Source organism: Centruroides vittatus, unplaced genomic scaffold (genome assembly GCF_030686945.1).
Source record: "Centruroides vittatus isolate TY-2023 unplaced genomic scaffold, ASM3068694v2 contig_1033, whole genome shotgun sequence".
In the NCBI taxonomy this organism is placed as follows: Eukaryota; Metazoa; Arthropoda; class Arachnida; order Scorpiones; family Buthidae; genus Centruroides; species Centruroides vittatus.
Window position 1 is genome coordinate 1,733,812 of NW_027120671.1, and position 21,412 is coordinate 1,755,223.

Genomic DNA, 21,412 nt, shown 5'->3' on the forward strand with positions numbered 1-21,412 from the left:
ATAAACTCAGTGTAGCATAGAGAGGTAATTTTGTGATTTAAATTCATGATATTTAAATCATTATTACAGCTTCATATATTTTCCTAATAATGATTCAAATATAAACATCACAAACTTAAATAAATCACATAATTTGTATCTCTTATTCAATTTTTTTGTATTTTGCACCTGAATAAAAATTTTTCTATTTTTCATATACCTTCATATGTAGAACTCTTCATAACTCAAACTAGCCATTTTTTGGTGCCTTCAAATTCAAGATTTAGAGGTTTTACTATATATATATATATATATATATATATTAATTCTTAAATATTTAGCAAATTTCAATTAAAGTAGAACATAAAATATACCAGATTTCTTACTACCTCAACATGTTTATTTAATACTTTATTGCACTATACCGGTAATACAATAATACAATTGATACTTTTTATTCAAATATTTTTAGAATGTAACTATTCTTCTCTGAAAGTTGAAATAATTTGTTATACTTTTCTGAAAATTGCACTTGTTATAAACCACAGTACTATTGCTCAAACCTTTAGAAATGCAGTATAATTTTAATGTTTTCAGTTGTCTTAAATAACCTTCTTCAGGATAGAAAGAAACAAACTTCAATTTCAAAAAACAAGTTGGCCTTCTTTCTAAATTGAAATTTGTTTCTTTCTTTAAGACAATCAAAAACATTTGAAAATTAAAATTATACTGCATTTTTAAAGGTTTGAGCAGTAGTACTGTGATGATAATCTGTTAGATAACTAACTATGAATTATACTGTTATATTCTATGGATAGCCTATGGGTCATCTATATTTGAAAGATGCTGCAGGTTAATGTACTGTACTTTACAAACTGACGACCAGTGTGCAGAGGAAAAACAAAGTGAAAATTCACTACGAACGTTTTTGAAAATATTTGTGGTGAATTTTCGTTTTTTTTTCTTTGTACACTGATCATCGGTTCATAAGGTTTGTTGTTGACTATACCCTAGTGTTGTGTGTTTTTATTTAATACTGCAGGTTATGCAATTGGTTAGATTATATGTTGATTTTAAATTCCAGTCATAAGTTAAAGTAAAAGAACATTACAGTTCAAACAGATATTAAAATTATTGACTTGCGACAAAATTTTAAAAATAATTTGATTTAAAATCCATTTAATGAACAAAGTAATAATCGCAAATACGTCGCACTAACTTTACATAGCTTTGCAGTTAATTTTTGAAACATGACACTAACATTTTTGTTCCACTCTAAGACTTTTCTCAGGTGGGTGGAATTGTATAAATTTTTCTGGTGTGATCTGAAGCAAATCAGAAGCTAAGTCAAACTCGGATCATACCAGAAAAATTATTTATTGAACTCCACCTGAAAAAAAGTTCCTAGGGTGGACCGAAAATGTTAGTGTTATGTTTCAAAAATTAACTGCAAAGCTATACAAGGTTAGTGAAATATCAACGATTGCCTTAAAAATTGGGCCATAAATTGGCTAATTAAAAAGGCAATCGTTGGTATTTCATTATATACTCATCGGGCTTAGTGATGTTTGTTTATATTATATATAAGGTTAGTTCAATCTATTATAATTTGATGTGTTATAAAATTAAAATATTAATTAAAAGAAGCAAAACTTGTGATGAAATCCTGTTTATAATATTACAGTACTGTGAACAGAATTAAACAGAAAATAGTTTTAATATTGATTTTAAAAAATTTTCTGCATTTATTTTATTTTTATTATTATTATTATTAGTGGACAAAGAAAATTGGTCATAAAATAAAAACAATAAATTGTATATATTTATTTTTACATTTGATTTACACAATTAAGACAGTTTATCTGCAATTGAATTATGGGGAGTGTTCAGTTAGTACAGAAGTGGAGCAGATTATATAAAAGTTTTATTTTTGTTGTTGCAGTTTTCTATAGGGTATATGCTAGCATGGGTTATCTGCATGAAATTACACTAATTACAATATATAAATTGATCTGTATATATTTAAAATAAAAGAAATATCTTTCTGTTCTAAGGGGAATTTCATAGAAGGATAAATGGGAGCTAACTAATTAGCAGAGACTAATAACTCCCTTGTTAGCTCCTTTCCAAGATAAATGTATCATGTGTTAAACGATCTGCCAAATATTGGGCTATACTTTGAGCATAACTACCTATCTCTAGTCAAATTATGTAAATAATTTGACTAGAGATAGGTAGTTATGCTTGTATCTCATGATAATTTTAATAATTATAATAAATTAATTTTAATTTAATATTCTGGAAGAAAAGAATCAATTTATTATAATTATTAAAATTATCATAAGATGACAGCATAACACTTACCTCTAATCAAATTATTTACATCTAATTATTAAATTAGCTTTATTATAGTCTAATATTTTGGCAGATTGTTGGCATTATTAAAAATCAGGTTTATGAGTTGTTTATGTGTGTGTAGTCAATCATCATAGGTATAAAGTATAAAAAGAGGTATATGTTGATTTTAATTATAATTAAGAACTTCTCAGACAGCTTTTCCTTTGCCTACAGTCACTGAATGTGTCTTCAGAAAATGAAAAATTCTTTATGCATGGCAGATATGTTCATCTAACATCACAATTTTCCCTGAAGCTAACAAAGACACACAAACATACACTTCACATTAATTTCTACATGGTTGTTATTCCTCGTTTTTATGTTCAATTTATGCTTTAAATGATATTAAACATTTTTTTATTTAAACTTGTATCTTGAAACTTGATAAATTTCTGGTAATTACTCCTATCTATACAATGCCATTTCATAGATCTTTGACAGTTAAGACACATGATGTGATAATTATCATTGTAATAAACTCATTACTATGAAGTGAATTTTAATGACTAAAAATAATTTTACACACACAAAAATGATACTCCTAACTTGTGTGCAAAACAAAATATTACAGACATCATTATTACTCTCTGCCAGTTTGTCAAATTAAAACTAAGAATTGCATCATTACTATTTCACTTTATTTACTTAATTCAATTCAATTTAATGAAGCCAAACAACTGCCAGATTATATTGGGCTATATTACAGCTACTATTAATAATTAAATGCTAAGTAATTTAGCCTAGAGGTAGACATTAGGCATCATCTCATTAAATTTTATAATTATACTTAAATTAATAAATCAGCCCAGAGTGGGATTTGAACCTGCAACTGTTGCTTACTGTGCTGCTAGTTATGCTATGTATTTAATATGGTTATATCTAAATTGATAGTTCTGAAAATGAAGATTGGATGGAGATCTGAGTAGCATAACTGCCAACACATTACGCAGTAAGAGAGTTGCGGATTCGAATCCCATTCTGGTCCGATTATTTTCTTCCAGAACCTTCAAAATTGATTATTAAAATATTAATTTAATTATAATCATTAAATTTGTCAAGAGATGGCACCTAACACCTACATCTAGATCAAATTACTTAGCATTTAATTATTAATAGTAGCTGTAAATTATAACCTGATCTAATCTGGCAATCATTTGGTTTTTGTACAACTATCAGGCTTATAGATGTTTATATTTCAATTATTTAATTAAAAAAAAATTGAATATAAAATGATTATAACAACAGCATTAATAATAAAGAGTATAATTAAAAAATGAATAACTTGAAGATTTATTAACATGTCCTTTTAGTGTCAGAATTGATCAAACCAGAATTATTGTCTTATTTACTTACCTCGTTTAGTTAGCAATTGGTTGTTATTATTATTAGTTTAGATGAGTCAAAGTGATAACAATAAGTGGATTTGACTGTGTATAGATTAAAAATAAAATCTCATTTAGATTTTATAATGTAGATTTACTGTAAATACTTATTAACCGATCTTTTCTTAAATTTGAAATGACGAGATTGTCACATCTTATCATACACGCTTGTTTGATAAAGTATAATATTTAATGTAGTAGTAATTTAGTTGTGTTCATCTTTATAAATGTTGAAAGTAACTCTCTATTTTATATATTATCTTGAGTTTGATTAAGTTTGTGTTATATCCTATAAAATAGCAATTTAAAATTTGAGTTTTTTTCTTATCTGATTATTAATTTTCCTTAATATAGCCCAATAGAAAATCCTGCAGATTATTTGAAACAGAATAGGTATTTTTCATATCTCTAAAATATAGAAATATGAAAAAGAAATTTTAATTATATTGTAGTATGTAAACTTCATTGATGTTCAAAAAAGTCAACCCAAGTATTTTTTCCAGCAGTGGAGTAGATAATTTATGAAAATTTTTGATTACTTCGCTAGTCTGCTTCAGGTCTTATTTTTAAAAACTGGAATGCCTTGATGTTGTAAAACATAAAGTAGCAGCCTTTAGATTGTTAGTCAAGAGAGCATTCACACATTGTTCTAACATAAATGACATCTGGAAAGAAATGGAACACCTAATAGGTATAACAATAGCCTCATGGGTATTCCAAAAAACTTGTTCAGAAACTAGCAAATATATATTCCTGTAAAATACATGACCAAGGAAACAGTATGGAACACACAGCTTCACTAATACATGCTTAATTGAAGATTGACAGTACTGCCATTAGAGCCAAGCAAATGGGATACCCAGGGCCCTGCCCTTAAAGAATTTTTGAGTTTTTTTTTTTTTTTACACTATCCTGCCTTTTTACATTGAACTGTAATAATTCTCTGTATCATATTTAGGCATTTATAGCAGAAAAAATGGTAATAATTTAAAAGTAAACAACTTACTACGACACCTTACGAACGTGCAGCCCAATTTTTATAATTTAAAAGAATTTAACATTAAAGTATTTAATAATAATAATATAGCTATGACAAAAAAAATGGTGCAAAAACTTTGTTGTGATAAAATTTGATAAAAAGTTAGAATATTCAAAATTAATTTTGAATTTTCGCTATCAGCAGTTAATTGGTATGATCTTTTATCTATAGTAAGTAAAATAAGTAAAAGACAGTCACAAACAAAACCTTTTGCCAGTGTTGTACTTGATACAAAAACCTATTAACGTTTTCTGCCTCCACCAAGGCCTTTTTCAGGTGCTGAACTGACCGGAATCCTCCTTGGACCGTTAGAAAGATGCTTCCCGTGTAATAAACATTATACATAACATGTTTCACCCCTCCACCTGGCTCCGTTTGAATTCTTTGAACAGGTACCTCCACGCATGCGAGATTGTATCCCCGTCCTTAAAGTTGATATAGGTGCATACAGATACAGACAGTGGTGATATTCAGCGGGTTCGCATAGGTTCGGCCGAACCCGTTATTAAAATTTTCAGTTTTCCGAACCTTCTTAAACACATGGAACTTTTCTCAGTGGTTTTGTTTTTTTAAAAAAATATATTAAAATATACGTATTATACTCTGTAATACTACTAAACTAGAGCTTTATACCCCGTTCGCACCGAGCATTTCAATCTAGATTGTGAGCAAGGTTGGTGAGTATGTCTTGGTGCGATCTCTCTCGACCGTTTCAATCTCGACCGAAACGAAGTTTAATCGCGATCGATTCAAGAGAGTTCTTGAAACTAGATCCAGTCATAAGAGAGATCCCACAATTTACGCGCGCGAGATAATACAAGATGGTCATGGAACATGTGTCGGGCTATGGACAGTGAAATAAAAAGGATATTGTATTTCGAGAGATGATGACATCTGTCTATTAACAGCAGTACCATTCGGGGTAAAAAATTTCTCTGCCTAGAGAAAAAAAAAGGTCGACAGCACTAATATACTATTGTTACCTGGTCTTCGCCCAGAGCTCGTTACGTTCCAAATACGCCACTGATTATTAGATATATCACAAGAAAAGTATTGTATTTATTTCTAGCCAAAACTTCCATTTCGTTTGTCGGTGATTGCCAGGGAAAAATTTTCTGCTAGCGAACCCTTTGTTAACTATTTTGAATATCGCCACTGGATACAGATACTGTTTATTACTCACTCCAGTGTTAATACAAGACGTTTATTTATTATAGATAAGTTTAGTAACATCACTATTAAAGAATATTATTGGTTTCTTAAAATCAAAATTAGTAGGAAATGAAATTTGTACAAAATGAAACATTCCTCTTGCATTTAAAGAAGCCAGATCAAGAAAACAAAAACATTTATTTGATTATAAAGAAATGGGTACATGTACAGTATAAATACTCTTGAAAGAAATTTTTTTGCAATAGAAGATGAAGGAATAATCTCTGTAGAAGAAAGATTAAATAAATGGAAGATTACATTGCCATTTTTGGTTTCCTTTACAATATTCCTATATTAGAAGACAGTGAACAAGGATGACCTTAAGAAGCATTGTATGGATTTAGAAGTTAGCAGTTAGGAATAGCGATAATCAGGATATAAATCATGGCGATTTATATAATGAAATTAAAACATTTTGTGCCATGTGCTGCAATAATATGGCTTCATTACAATGTATAAATATGCTGTTTAAACTGCATGATTTTTTTCTCAAATCTAACTGTTGTAATTAGAACACAAAATATGTGAAAAATTAGATTTTGACAATACAGTCAAACCTGTTTTTATGCGCTCTTTTTATGTGCGATTTTTATTTGTGTGATTTTTTTAATGCGAATTTTTAATTTGTGCGGTATAGTTGGCGACTAGTCTCGTGCGATTCGTCATGTCTTACGTTGACTTATTATAGCTAAATAAACTTATTATAGCATAAATGCACTTATTATAGTAATATTATTGCATGAATATGCGAAAAATGAAATAATTTACTTTTTAAGTCAACAAAACACCACCTGGACAAAAATATGTAAAACAGACGATAGACCAGACGATGCAGTCAAGTGCTGACATCTGTTGTCAATAAATTCTATTTCGTACGGTTTTGAGTTATTTTCTACGTGAGACTTTTTTTATGCGGTCCCTGTTGACCGCATAAAAAAAAATATTTTTTAATTGTGTCGCAAAAACTATTATTTACAGCCATTCGTGAAGTTTCGTGAGATTTTTATGCGTTTTTTTTTAATGCGGTCCCTATCCCCCGCATAAAAACAGATTTGACTGTATAATTAAGGATTTCACTGAAATCAGAGCATGGAGAATAATTTTTATATAATTATTTTTAAGTAATATATTTTCTGAATTTTTTACAACTTAGATAGATTATATAATTTAAAATATTATAATCTATATATTACTAAAACACAAATTAGTTGGTTGGTTGTAATTAAATACAGAAAAAATGGTGCAAAATAGTGCCACATTTTTAAGAGTTCTATATCTGAAACAAAATGAAACAAGTTTGGTCAAGATTGAGGGTCGGATTACTGGGTTTTTGTCTTTTTTTTTTTTTTATGCTGACAATGTCATTCCATGTGACATCACTTTTTAAAGTTGCTGATTACATTCTTTTTAAATTTACGTCACTCTGCTGACAGAATGTTTCCATAGAGAACTTTTTATTTTGATTTATTTTGTATATGTCAGATTTGATGGAATGGCTGTACTACCAACTGAACAAGGCAAAAAACATTTGCACAAAATCAAGTGCTGGAGTAAGTACCAAGGTTTCTGTGCAAGTTATCGACAGATAATGCAAGTTCTAATTATTTAAGATTTACTTAATACATAAAATAGAACGGGCTTCTGTCAAAGACTTTATACACTTCTAAAGCCTTTGACCAATACACAGTCATATTTTGCTGATCTTCCTCAGGAAAAAATACAAATCGAATGTCAGTTGCATTTGAATAGAACAAAAATTTTAAAAACATTCTAAAATAAATATTTTGAATGTCGATGGCCAAACCTTTGAAGAATAAATGAAAATATAAAGACATGCATTAAACAAATAAAAAATAAAAATCTAAGTATGAATACAGTAGAGCATCGATTATCCGACTCGATTGGGAACTGGGGTTGGTCGGATAACTGAAAAGACGGATAACCGAAAAGTATGAAAAAATACATTATTAGTATAGTATATTAGTATATCCCATGTAATTAGTATATTAGTATATCGCTATTAACCTACTTCGCGTTGAATTTTCATCAATGGTAAGCCTAACAAATTTTTTTTAAAATAATAATCGTCGCTATTGTATCATTAAAAATTATTTCTTTATTTTGCACAAAATAAATACAGTACTGTATTGTTTATTGAAAAATATATTTGGGTTACATATTTTACATAAAGTAGGCCTATATATTAGAAAAAGAAGTCCAAAATTTTCTTTTGCTTCGCAGCTGACACTCATTTTTCTCCGCGAAATCTCGCACACATTTTAAAAACAGCAATTGGATAGCGTCGTTAAATAATATTAAACCTCGTTTAAATACTGGCCTCCCTTTCGTGGTCGAGCCAGTGTTGCCAGCTAAAACACGCAAAAATTTAACAAAAATGATATTAAAGTAGCCAATACATAGCCAATTATTGTAGCGCCACATCACTAGCGGACATTTGAATTTGCCGACTAGAACGCAGTCGGTTAACCGATGTGACGGTTGATCGGGGGTCGGATAATCGATGATCTACTGTAATAATATCTGAGGACAAGTGTTATCCCTCCAACACTGTAAGCCTGGAATATATAAACATAAAAAACAGTACACATTTTTGTTAAGTATAGACAGTGAACCAGCACGTCACAAACATATTCTAGAACTAACACATGTTATGCTATTCATTTTTTCAATATGATTACAAAACACATGTACAAAAAAAGAGGTGTATTGATGGGCAGTCCCCTATTGGGGGATCTTTGTGAGATGGTCATTAGATTATTAGAAAAAACAGTCTTACCTTTGTTCCATCCTAACATTATCTTATACAGAAGATATATCGATAATATTTTTATAATGTGGAAAGCAAAACCAATTATAGAAGTCTTCATAGAACAAATGAATAACAACCCATGTGGGCTTTCCATAAAATTGGACCAAGCCAGCAATTCAAGGGAACACTTTTTAGATCTCGATATCAGTGTTAAAAATAGTTATCCATACGAATATTTATTACACACCGTCACACCTTCTATTGTTTATACCTGCGAACTCATATCTTTACAAAATAGCTGTGTTTCATACCCTAACCAAACGTGCTTTTACCCACTGCACGAATTACAAAGACACGTTAAAATAGCTTAAATGTCTGGAGGACATAGCTTAAAACATGGTTACAAAAAGCATCTTGTTCCTAATTTAGCCAAAGCCTATTCCAACAGGGGTACTTGATCTACACCCAATAACAGTATATCGCAATGTGGGAATGCTCAAAACATGTCATTGAACATATTAAGGCAATTACATAATTTAAAAAAGATTCCAATTCATTTTAGAACAAAATGACATTCCATTATTTTTTTTAAGTAAGAAGTTCCAGTTAGATCTGAAGCAGACTATTGAAAATAGTTGAAAACATTTGTAAATCATCTACTCTACTTCTGGAAAAGTACTTACCTTTTTTGAACATAGATATAAGTTCCAGCTTTTGGAAGTTGTCATTTAAAATTTTCATAATTTTCTGATGCTGCAGATGGCCTAAAGAGAGTACAAATGTTTCATATTGAATATATTATTCAATAACCCCAAAATAAGCAGTTTCTTGGATTAATTTAATGTATTATGGTGTCAAGTTCTATTACATTACCAGACAAGATAAGGTTTTATGAAAGTATAGTTGGAACAAAGTATTTTTATTTGAATTGCTTTATTCTTAGTCTTTAAACAGTGTTATAAAAGTTTGAAAGAGATTTTAAAGTTAATTAAAAATGTTTCAAATAAAAAGTCTATAAGTTTGTAAATTTTAGTCTGATGGCTATTATTATAGTTAAATATCTGAATATTTGTATTTTTAATCAATATACATTATAAAAGTAAGTGTACAATGTGCATGCTGCTAAAACTTAAAAACGAGTCCCGGTACGATCGAGGGAGTTATATGGTGTGGTAGCTCTCTATCCCCCATCCATGAAGAAGGTTCCCATTTTTACCTGAAGGGCGTGCTGTTGAAGATATAAGGGCTGGAAGTTTCGCCCTCTAGAAATTTCTAGAGGGCGAACTTCCAGCACATGGCGCCACATACAATTTCATTTATAATCTTATAATATAATCAAGATTGGTTGATGATGATGATGATAATAAGCACAGAGCACAAATGGTTAGAAGTTAAAAGTTGAAATTTGGTACAAATAAGGTACATACACTAAGAAAGGATTTTCCGAAATTACCCTTGCGGGAGAGAGGGACAGGATTAAGGCTTACCGTGAAGAACTCAGCTTCTATTTTACTGTTTTAGATGCTATTTTTTATTTTTAACTGCGGTTTAGTAGGGTACCACATTTTTTGATTCCTATACAAGGAGATGGTAATTGCCTGTTTTCGAGCATAGTGTATGTTGAATACAGTACAGTCTCAGATCATATAAGAATAAGGAATAGGATTGTTTCGTATGTGGCTGATGAGTGGCAGGAATTTGGAACATTTACAGCAGCATCTAATGGTAATCCTTACAAAACTGTGGAGGAGTATAAAAATAAGATGGGACGATTGAACACTTATGGTCTACTGTTGAATTATATGCTTGTCAGAATTATTTGTGTGTAAATTTGAAATTTATATAGTACATAAATTAGATAGCTGTTTTGGAAAGGAAACTTCAAAGGTGGTCAGACTAAGGTTTAATGGATATAATGGTCATTTTGACGTGCAAGATTTACAGGCACAGATGCGGTTTATTGCATTTTTGCGGGAAATCGAACATATTTTTAGATCCATCTAAAAATTCTCTAATTAGTCTGGAAACAGGTGGAACCTAATTCTTGCATTCTGTAAAAAATGGGTAAGATTGGCTATAATGTAATAATCTTTGTTATCGTTACTTTTTGCCTAAGCAACACCAGGCTTATCTGCTAGTTCTCTCTAAAAACCAAACAAACTTTAGGTTCAATCCTATATATCATAGAGACAATCTGAAATAAGTGAATAAAAGTTACATAATTAATAAGTTTATTAATAAGAATACTTTGGTTAATAAACTTCAATCAAACTATTCTTATTTTGATTAATAAACTTGAGTGCACACATTAAGTGATTTAGTATAGTTCAAACCATGTTCTCCACACCATTGACAATTGCCCAATTCCTTGAAGTTGATTAAATGTTTTTGGTGTTTATTTAACTGGTTTTGGTGTATACTGATGTATTTTTAGATAATATTTTCTAATTATTGAGGTGTTTAGTATATGTTTTCATTAATTTTTAAAAAATTTTTATGTAGGGAAAAGTGGTGAAGAAATTTACGTTATTGCAAAATATGATTATTCAGCCCAAGGCAGTCAAGAATTGGATATACGTAAAAGTGAAAGATTAGTACTACTTGATGACAGTAAGCATTGGTGGAAGGTCCAAAATTCTAAAAATCAGTCTGGATTTGTACCCTCCAACTATGTGAAGCGGGAAAAACCTTCTATATTTGATAGCATAAGAAGGAAAGTAAAAAAGAAAAATGAAGTCAAGATGTCGCCCACTGCCTCTCCTGTTACTACGAAAGAAGTTGATGTTAATGTCAATTCTCCAAATAATACTTCTCCTAAAAATCACAGTTATTCACATGTAGCAGCACTTGTAAAATATAATTATGATGCTCAGCAGTCAGATGAAGTTTCATTAGTGAAAGGAACTAAGGTTTTAGTAATGGAGAAATCTAGTGATGGATGGTGGAAAGGTGAATATAATGGTTGTATTGGATGGTTTCCATCTAATTATGTTCAGGAAGAACAAGATGATTTAAATGAAGGTAGTCACAATTATACACCAGCAGATTCTGCTTGTAGCACGTTGCAGGGCAGCTATTGTCTAGATGTGGTGGTAGCATTATATTCATTTACATCCCAAAATGAAGAAGAACTGAGTTTCCAAAAAAGTGAACATTTAGAGATCATCGATCGGCCCGCCAACGATCCAGATTGGTGGAAAGCACGCAATCATATGGGTGAAATAGGCCTAATACCAAAGAATTACGTTCAGGTTATAACACGGGATATTGACGGAACAGAATCTTCGGGTTCCAATTCCTCTAAGAAAGGATTTGGAAAATGTAATTTTTCTGATAGGGCAGATTTAAATAGTCTACAGAAAGATTTAGCTAACTTATCATTAGGTGCCAGCAGTAGCTCACCTATGGTGAAATTAAAGATGGGTACTGGAAATATTACCAAACCTGATCTTAGTGGTAAGACATGGTATTATGGAAACATAACTCGCAGTCAGTGTGATCAAATGCTTACTGAATTGGCAGAAGATGGAGATTTTGTTTTCGTGATAGTGAAACTAATGTAAGTATCAAAGTTCTTCCATTATTAAATATGTAGTAATATTATATGAATTTACATCTACAAAAGAAATTAAACTAGCAAATTATATAAATGCAGTTATAATAATTATTTATAAAAATTTATTTCTTGCATGTTTATTTTTAATATTTTATACTTATAAAAAATTGAGAAAATAAGAAACTATATTTTTAAAATTTCGTTACTTTCAGGTTGGAGATTATTCTGTGTCGTTAAAAGCTACTACAAAAAACAAGCATTTCCGCGTTCACGTCGAAGACGGAGTATTCTGTATCGGGCAGCGCAGGTTTAACACATTGGACGAACTGGTCGAACATTATAAAAGAGCTCCTATATACACCAGTCCTAGAGGAGAGAAATTGTATCTAGTAAAGCCTTTTCAAAGACCATGAGTAGTGTGAAATGTTAGTGATAATTGTAGTAACTGCATATTCAGCTACTAGTTTCATGCACAACTATTATCTCCATCATGTGGTATAAATACTCAGCTTCAGAACTGATTTAAGAGAGACTGCTTATCTTAATTGTTTGTCTGCATGTTAATACAGTCTATTGTATATAAATATCTTTATCAAAGAAAAAAAATGGCAATTTAATGGTGCTGGAAAAATATTTGTCAATAGACATCTTTAATTTACAGAAAATGCACCATTTGATAAAAGTGCATTTTTATGGTGTAATAATGAAAACAAGAATTGCAAGTTAGTATATAAGCTGCTGTGATGGATCATTAACGCATTGATAAGTAATAGAGGCAACTTTAAAAATGGTTTCGAAAGAATTTTATTTATTGATTTAGATACTTTTAGTAAAAAGTTTTTTTCCGCTAATGATAGATGTTTTAAATTTATCATTAATGAAAATTTATTGCAGCTATTTTTATGATTCTTTCCATTTTTACTTTACATTGTAAATTAATTTGTAAATATTTCAACTATTCATCAGTCCCTTCTGATTATATCATTTAGAAAATTCCCGTTATCATTAAACATTATAGTTTTGTTAATCGATGACGGCAACATTTAATTTTTACGAAAAAACAAAACAAAAGAGAGAATATTTGATATTATGGTTAATTTCACTGTTACATTATAACAAAATATGTGTTGTTTAAACAATTTTGCATCTGTAAATCTGCATTTTAACCATTATAACATATAAATATAAATATATATAAAAAAAAATATTTTTTTTAATTCATATAGTTTTATTGATGTATATAAAGCTTTTATTTATTTAATATAATGTATGTTAATCATCTACTTGTCAAAAAATCATATTGCAGTATTTTTGTTAATTATGTTCTACTTGTAAAAACCTTTTTTTTTTATTTCATCTACGTAAATTATTAATAAATCTAAATATTATAGAATAAATATTTGAGAATGAATAAAATTAACTTTAAGTATTTTGACATTCACATTGTAATTTTATAAAACTGTGTGAAAAATTAATTATAAATTTATCAAATATGTATATATAAGTTTTTACCCTAGTGCAGTGGTTCTTGTCTAATGTACGGCACTCTCGGATTGAAATTTTCAAAAGGTGTCACAAGATTCTTTTGGGAGGAATCTACGTCATTAATAATAATAATTGACAGTAATTTGGCTTTAAATTCTGGTTATAAGTTGATGTTTATACATAGGTGTAGCTAGGGCAGGGCGGTGGGGGCGGCCCACCTGGGGTGACACCCGGTAGGCCTGTACCTAAAAAAAGGGAGGTGTCAATGGCTCGCCTCCCATGACAGTTTCTTCGCCACGAGGGCTCGCACCAGCTAAAAATCTTACTATGATGTATGAGTTTAGATTTATAGAATAAGTCGCGACATCGCATATTCAATATAGCGTTCAAGTTGCTCGAGTGCGAAGATATTACAATTCAACAGTGTTTTATAAAAGAGTTAAAAAAGGTGACACCATGTTATCTGCACCGGGTGTCACCCGTGCTAGCTACGCCACTGTGTTTATATACAAGTATACGAAAATTTGTTTGCTTTATAATGTGGAAAAATGTCTTCGTGGATGGAGAATTTTTATTTGTGTAAAGATATAAAATAAAAAGTCGGAAAATAGCGATTATGCGAGAGACTTTGCAGCTATTCTCCTTAAGAAGAATAGGAGCATTTAAAAAATTTAATTCTATTCTCCTCTTGTATAAATACAGAAGTGCCAACATTCGTAAAGTTGGGATGATGTAAGTTTAAAAACATCAAGAATTGCTGCTCTAGTGGTAAATTTCAGAATTTTCTGGGAAGTTCATTGTTTATGTGGACAGTGTTCATTTTGTTTTTATTTTTAAGATTATAATAGTTTTAACATATATCTGCTAGTCTACTTAATAGTCAATGAAAAAATGACAGGATGTAAATAATATATTGAGAAATTATAATAAATGCTCAAAAATGATATTTATGGATTTGCAACATGTGTCAAAAAGTGAACTACAAGCAATTTATACAACTGAAGAATGGCTTGATTTAGTAATCGCTGTAATATTTTTAAAGAGGTTTGTAAGTCATTTGTTTGAATATTTTTAAGTTAAACTAGTAATATATATATATATATAGTCGACTCCGCATAAGTCGACACCCGGATAACTCGACACTCGTCGTTACGTAGTCAGATTTTTGTGGTTCCGGCTGACTTACATAGGCAATAATGTTATTAACGTTAGAAAACTCGGTTTACTCGACATCGTTTAACTCATCACCACTGGATAAATCGACATACTTTTTCTGTTTCGCACTTTTTAGACGTCTGATAAGTCGACTCCCCCCTGTACAATAAGCTGTGTTCGCACCACACAGCTTATTATACGGTGTGAACTCATTTTCTCCGGAGGGGAGTCGACTTATCAGACGTCTAAAAAGTGCGAAACAGAAAAAGTATGTTGATTTATCCAGTGGTGACGAGTTAAACGATGTCGAGTAAACAGAGTTTTCTAACATTAATAACATTATTGCCTATGTAAGTCGGCCAGGACCACAGAAAATTGACTAATTAACCTACGGTGTCGACTTATGCGGAGTCGACTGTATATTTATTTATTTAACCAATGAATTTATCACGTTAATATATTACACTAGGAGTTTTTAAATCTTTATTACTGCTACAAAATTCAAAAATCAGTGTAAATATAATTACGATTTTTGCATATATTTGTTTTTATTAGATGATTCTAAACTTTAAAATTTTTGGTTCTAATAATTAAATCTTAATCATACAGAACTATTGTTTTAATAATCCATTTATTAAATTTACACATTTACAACAACAAAAATATTTTACAACAGATCAATAAAAATTCATATTAAATATATGAATATCATTTAAAGATTTTTCTTGAATTTTTAAAGCTTGAACACATTTTGCAAATTTTATATTTCATAAATATAATTACCAATGTAAATTACATAATAAAATATTTATCTTAAACATTTCATTTTCAAAATTTTTGACTTGACAACAATGAAAAAAGGCAAAAATATTTATTGTAGTTTTTTAATATAAGCAATAATTTACTCTTTATATAGGAATTTTGAAATTTCAATAAACAGCTATAACAAGAACAACAAACTTTTATGTGTTTTGTGTGTGTGTATACATATACGTTTTGTAGGTATATGACATTTAAAGATATAAAAAACAATATAATGTTACGATAGTATACGTAATATAGTAGTAACTTCCACATTGATAAATTAAAAGGCCAAGTAGTAAGGCAGAGTAATCATTTATGACGGAATTTGTGAAGAACAAAACTGGAATCTAAATTACAAAATAATTCGTCGTATTAGTAGATTTATTAATCACGACTTTAATAATTTATTAAATTAGAAGATTTATCTTACCTTTGTTACTATTTTAGTTATGCCATTTGTTCATATTTTGATTTATTGATATGCTTGGCAAGGCAGCAAGACAAAATTGCTCCCAGGAGCTAAAAAAATTATTTATGATTAAGTCAGTATTTTCAATAAGGCAAAAGTTAAAAAAACCTTTAAAACATCTTTTAAAAGAGGCAACCGTGAGATATCCTTCACAGTCTTTACCGATTTTTATAAATAGTATTTTCATTTATACATCAAATTATTTTTTGTATGTCATTTACATATATAATAAAATTCAATTATTATTTACAGACATTATATGTTTTCACATTAATAATCAAAACATTGTTTTTCCAACTGGCACATTAATCTACAAACTTATATCCATTAACGTATATTGTTTTCAAGCTATAACAACACAAGCTCAAAAACCTATAGTGTTTACGTGCTTTCATATGTTTATTATTAATGCTCACTTAATAAATGAATGAAATAATTAATTTATATCAACTAAAGTTGGATGATGTAGAGTATTTGACTAAGCTATTGAAGAACGTTAATCTGAATTGCATTCCTAACCATTTTATCTGGTTCGAGTTCTTTGAGAAGATTGCCGTGTTTGTTTTTTGTTTGGCAGCGGCATATCACAGTTATGGAGTAAATGCTGTAATGTGTAATGATGATTACTTTATTCATAAATACTTTTGATAGTTTCTTATTTAGTAATTATTTAGATCTTTTCATACATTAAGATTCATCTATATTCTTCTTATCCCATTTGTTAAATAACATTAATTTACTACCTTAATATAAATTCATTATTGAAAAGGCAAGTTAGTGGAAATACCAATGAAATTATTGTAAATACTTTATTATGACTGTTGTTATAGAAATAAAAGAAATTATTTGACTTAAAATGAATAGCAAAATTTATAACAACAATTGGTTAAAAATTATTTAACAGACTTTTGGTAATAGTGAACTTCCCTTTCCCCACTCGGTCTGTTAAATTGAGGGCCTACTGCATATGTAAAGGGAAAAAATACAGTACTTCTATTTAAATATTTTAAGATTTCTTAGTTTAAATAGTCAAAAATTACATTAAAAATGCATGTTTACATGTTTAGATGTGTCAAATTGATGGAATGATAACATTTTTAACCTGGTTAATGGTCAGACATGAAGAGATAAAAGTGGAAAACCAGTATTGGTTAGAAAGGAAGATGGAATACAATAAACAAAGAAAGGGAGATAAACTACAATTATGGTTGTTGATAGAAAAGACTGATGAGCTATTAATAGATAGGGAGGGAGTCCTTCCTTGTTTAAAAAGAATTGGTAACTGCTACTGTCATAGTCCATATCCCCCCCTTACTTTGTTCTGTCCCATCTTCCTTATTGACTTTGGCATTCTACTTTCATCTGTCAACTGAAAATGATCCCATTAAACAGGTTAAAAACATTAATGTTCCTTCAATTTTACCCACTGTTAAAGGTGCATTGACTGATTCAGCAGATTAACTATAGTGGTTTGTTCATCCTTCATAAAAATATTACAATTTTAAATTAATTTTTTAGATTTTCTATATATTTTTTTATTTTTATGGCTATTAATTACCAAGCATTTTATCATACTATAATTGTCTTTCAATCTTTATAAACAATATTTCAGTGTTGTATTGGTAAAATTTATAAGGTACGTAATTAATATATAGGTCAGATTTTTATAGGAAAACTTGCTCAAAGTATTTATAAAAATTGAAAAGCTTGGCTTAAATAAATCTATAATTGCTCTATTCTTTCTTTTTACATCTTTAAAAAGGTCTAAAGCTAAACTTTATTTTTGAATAAGGTAAAAGAATTTTAATGATAACAATCAAGACTTTATAAATTTATACTTTTACATTAAGGTACTCACTAACACATGCACATAACCCGTGCATAGTACAGTCAAGATCATTTCAAAGTTGACAACTGAAAAAAATGCATTTTTTTCCCTTAAAATGTTAAAAAAAAAAACATTTCTGATCTGTTAACTATTCTGCATATTGTAATAGCCTTGTTAATCGGCATAAAACAATAGATAACTGATTAGTTTGTTTCACCAATAAAGAATTGAAGAGCGACAAGTAAAATATTGTTGTATCAATTGAAAGTTGACAACAAAGAAACCATTGTAAATACAGTAAGAAATTAATTTCAAATCAGTTATAACACAAAATTTAATTCCAGAGTTGTCAATTAAATAGATTTTAGTATCAATAAGAAAGTGTGTTAAAGAAGAGAGAATTGAGTCTTGAAGAGTGCAGATTGTACGTGAGCAAAAAAAATAGTGATTCTCCTCCTATTATTTCAAAAAAGCATCAAATATCACAGAGGGAGTTGGAAAAATAGTGGTCAAATATTTAAATAACAATACGGTGAGAAATTTACCATGGCAACACCGCCCTAAAGCCACGTCAAGAAAACGCCATGATTTCCGCGAGACCACCAAAAACTCTTTTATAACAACTAAAGAAATAAAAGATGAGCTTATGCTTGAAGCCAGTGTTTCAACTATTAAGAGAAGAATAAATAAATAAAAAGTTTCCTTGGAAGAGTGGTTCGTAAAAAACCAATGATTTCAGCAGTGAATCAGATGAAAAGATTAGCTTTTGCCAAAAAATTTGTGGACAAGCCCCTAGAGTTTTGGAAGCATGTTATTTGGAGCGATGAATTAAGGAGGATGCTAAAAGACGGAAATTTGTTTGGAGAAAGAAAAATCAAGCATTCGATAAAAATAAAACTGGGAACAATGAAACACTCGCCTTATATAATGGTTTGGTGGTGTTTTTCAGGGTTTGAAATGGGCAATATTTTTCAAATTCATGATAGCATGAAAGCAGTAGATTACAAACAGATACTTAGACAATTTAATGGCATCAGCAAGGAAAATGGAAATTGAAGATAAATTTGTCTTTCAACAAGACAATGATCCCAAACATACAGCATTGCTTCTCAGAAAATATTTCAATGAAAATGATTTCAAAGTTCTTGAATGACCACCGCAGCCACCAGACTTAAATTTAATAGAACATCTGTGGGACAAATTAGACCGCTGTATTCCTCTCAGCCATAGAAAATCTTTATCACTGTACAAAGAAGAATTATTTAAGGTTTGGTCAGAAATTGGGCAGGATATCATTCGTAAATTAATTAACAGTATGCAAAGTCGACTTCTTCGTGTAATTCAGGCCGAAGGTGGTCCAACAAAGTACTGATTTGATTCTTTCTGAATGTTTTATTTCATATCAACGTTAAAATGGTTTTGCCATACAACACAAATTTACAATTTGTAAAACATACATACAGTGGACCTTCGTTATAGCACTGTTCACTATACCGCGGGCAATGCTTGCGACGCGATAAGCTCAAACACGTTTATACAGGTCCATGCGGCGTTAGTGAGTAGTGCATTTTATTGTTACTGTGTATGGAGTAATTGTGTATGTATTGAGTTCCTGAATGTATTTTGAATAGTGTTTAATTATTGTATGCACGATGAGTAAAAGAAAAGCTTACAGTGTGAAAGAAAAGCATGACATTATTGCTAAAGTAAAGAAGTGAACTGCGTTACACTTGCCGCTCGGTATAACGCGGGTGTTGTTTCCCGCCTGACATGCGCGTTATATTGGGAGTCCACTGTAATGTTTTCTTCAAAAGTTTTTGATGGATTTAATGAAAAATTAAGGTTAATTTAATTTTTACATATTGATAAGATGATGATAAACTCAAAAGTTCAAAAAGCAGGCTATGTCATCTTTGAAATGATCTTGACTGTACTTGCATGCAGCGAAATGACGAAACTGCAAGACGTCAAAAATAGCTGACTGTATGGTCAGTAAGGTTAATGGTGGATCAATCCTTCACAATTTCCCCACTTTTGATTTGCTGGACTACTTTTTATAAATCTAAATTCCTTTCATGTGCAATTTTGGATAAGCTCTTTGTAAATGTATGTTTTGCATCACATTTTGATTTTATGTATTCTAATTTTATCAAGCCTTCTTTGTACTTTTCTTCCAAAATATGATATGCTATATCTATATGTTTTTGTTTTGCCTCTTCCCAATTTAATGCAAAGCCCACTTTGCATTAAAGGGTTGCTTTATTATCACATTTTATTACATAAGACACATTCAGTAGTATCCACAGTTTGATTCGACACATTTCTTCAAAGAACATATTTATCCATTTAGCTTCTTTAACTGCATATGGTATATATGGGGACGGAAAGTTGGAATTTTTTTCCATAGATGCCTTGTTGATTTTGTTTGCTGACAATATGGCTGACTAAATTTAGCCCCAGGCTTTTGTATGTGTTTAGCCCATCAATAGTTGAGTGAATAAAACATTGGTAGTCGGTCACAGGTTTGCATCTCACCAATGGGCTGGTCACATGGACTGTTTTGGGTTTTCTTCACTCATCTAACACCTAAATAGCAGATTTGGTGTTCAGTTTCCTGTAGAAAATACTCCTTTCCTTGGAAAATTGTCCATGTGTTGCAATGCCTTCTCCCATTAATCTATCCATCTTGAGATGCTTAACTGCTTTACTTATTGGATATCATTGAAACCATCATCTGAAAATGCTGAAAATGTTTTCAGTGTGTAGTGCTAAACAATAGAAATTTTCATATCCATGTATTATATTTGAGATAATTTAGATAGATTTCTCAATGTGTGGTCCATGGATCGCTGCAAGTCTACAAATGTGTTGACAGGGATCCTTGAGTTTATAGAAGGAAAAAGAAGCATATTATACCGTGCAAATTAAAAAAAGATGCTTCTTGTAATATTTACCTTTATTAAAACACACATCCATTAAAGTTTAAATTGAAAACATATAAAATTATTTAAATTAAATGAAAATGTTAATAAACTTCTTAAACTGGAGTAAAGAATAAATCTAGTCTTAGCCAAAAATATTTAACAAATAAATTGTTGCTGGAATTGGCCATTTCAATCAGTTTTAACTTATACTCATTTACATACTCATTACTTTCGATGATTTTTGTGTCAGGTTATGCATCATTTTCTTCCATTCATTCTTCCATTTATTGCTGTTAATTTCTTGTTTCATCACAATTTTCTATTGTTCAGCTTCATGATATGTAGTGGGTTTGTTTACTTCAGCTAGATTAATTTCTTCATTGTTAGGCTTCTCTTGTGTCCATATTGGTTC

At 30.1% G+C, this 21,412-nt stretch overlaps 2 protein-coding genes across 2 annotated transcripts in view; one reads left to right on the plus strand and one right to left on the minus strand.

The window, feature by feature from the left end:
- The window catches only part of LOC136968480 (SH2/SH3 adapter protein dreadlocks-like), a 37,863-nt gene extending 23,743 nt beyond the window's left edge, over positions 1-14,120 (plus strand). The window contains 3 exon segments of the mRNA XM_067262461.1: positions 11,282-12,316; positions 12,319-12,338; positions 12,548-14,120. Coding sequence (XP_067118562.1) covers positions 11,282-12,316; positions 12,319-12,338; positions 12,548-12,748 — 1,256 coding nt within the window. The 3' untranslated portion in view covers positions 12,749-14,120.
- Positions 14,121-15,694: 1,574 nt separating this feature from the next.
- Positions 15,695-21,412, minus strand: part of LOC136968618 (tetraspanin-7-like) — a 30,096-nt gene continuing 24,378 nt past the window's right edge. Inside the window, exons 6-7 of the mRNA XM_067262616.1 lie at positions 16,210-16,298; positions 15,695-16,126 (exon numbers count right to left, since the gene is read on the minus strand). Of these exons, the coding sequence (XP_067118717.1) occupies positions 16,227-16,298 (72 nt within the window). The 3' untranslated portion in view covers positions 15,695-16,126; positions 16,210-16,226. The remainder of the gene's footprint in view (positions 16,127-16,209; positions 16,299-21,412) is intronic.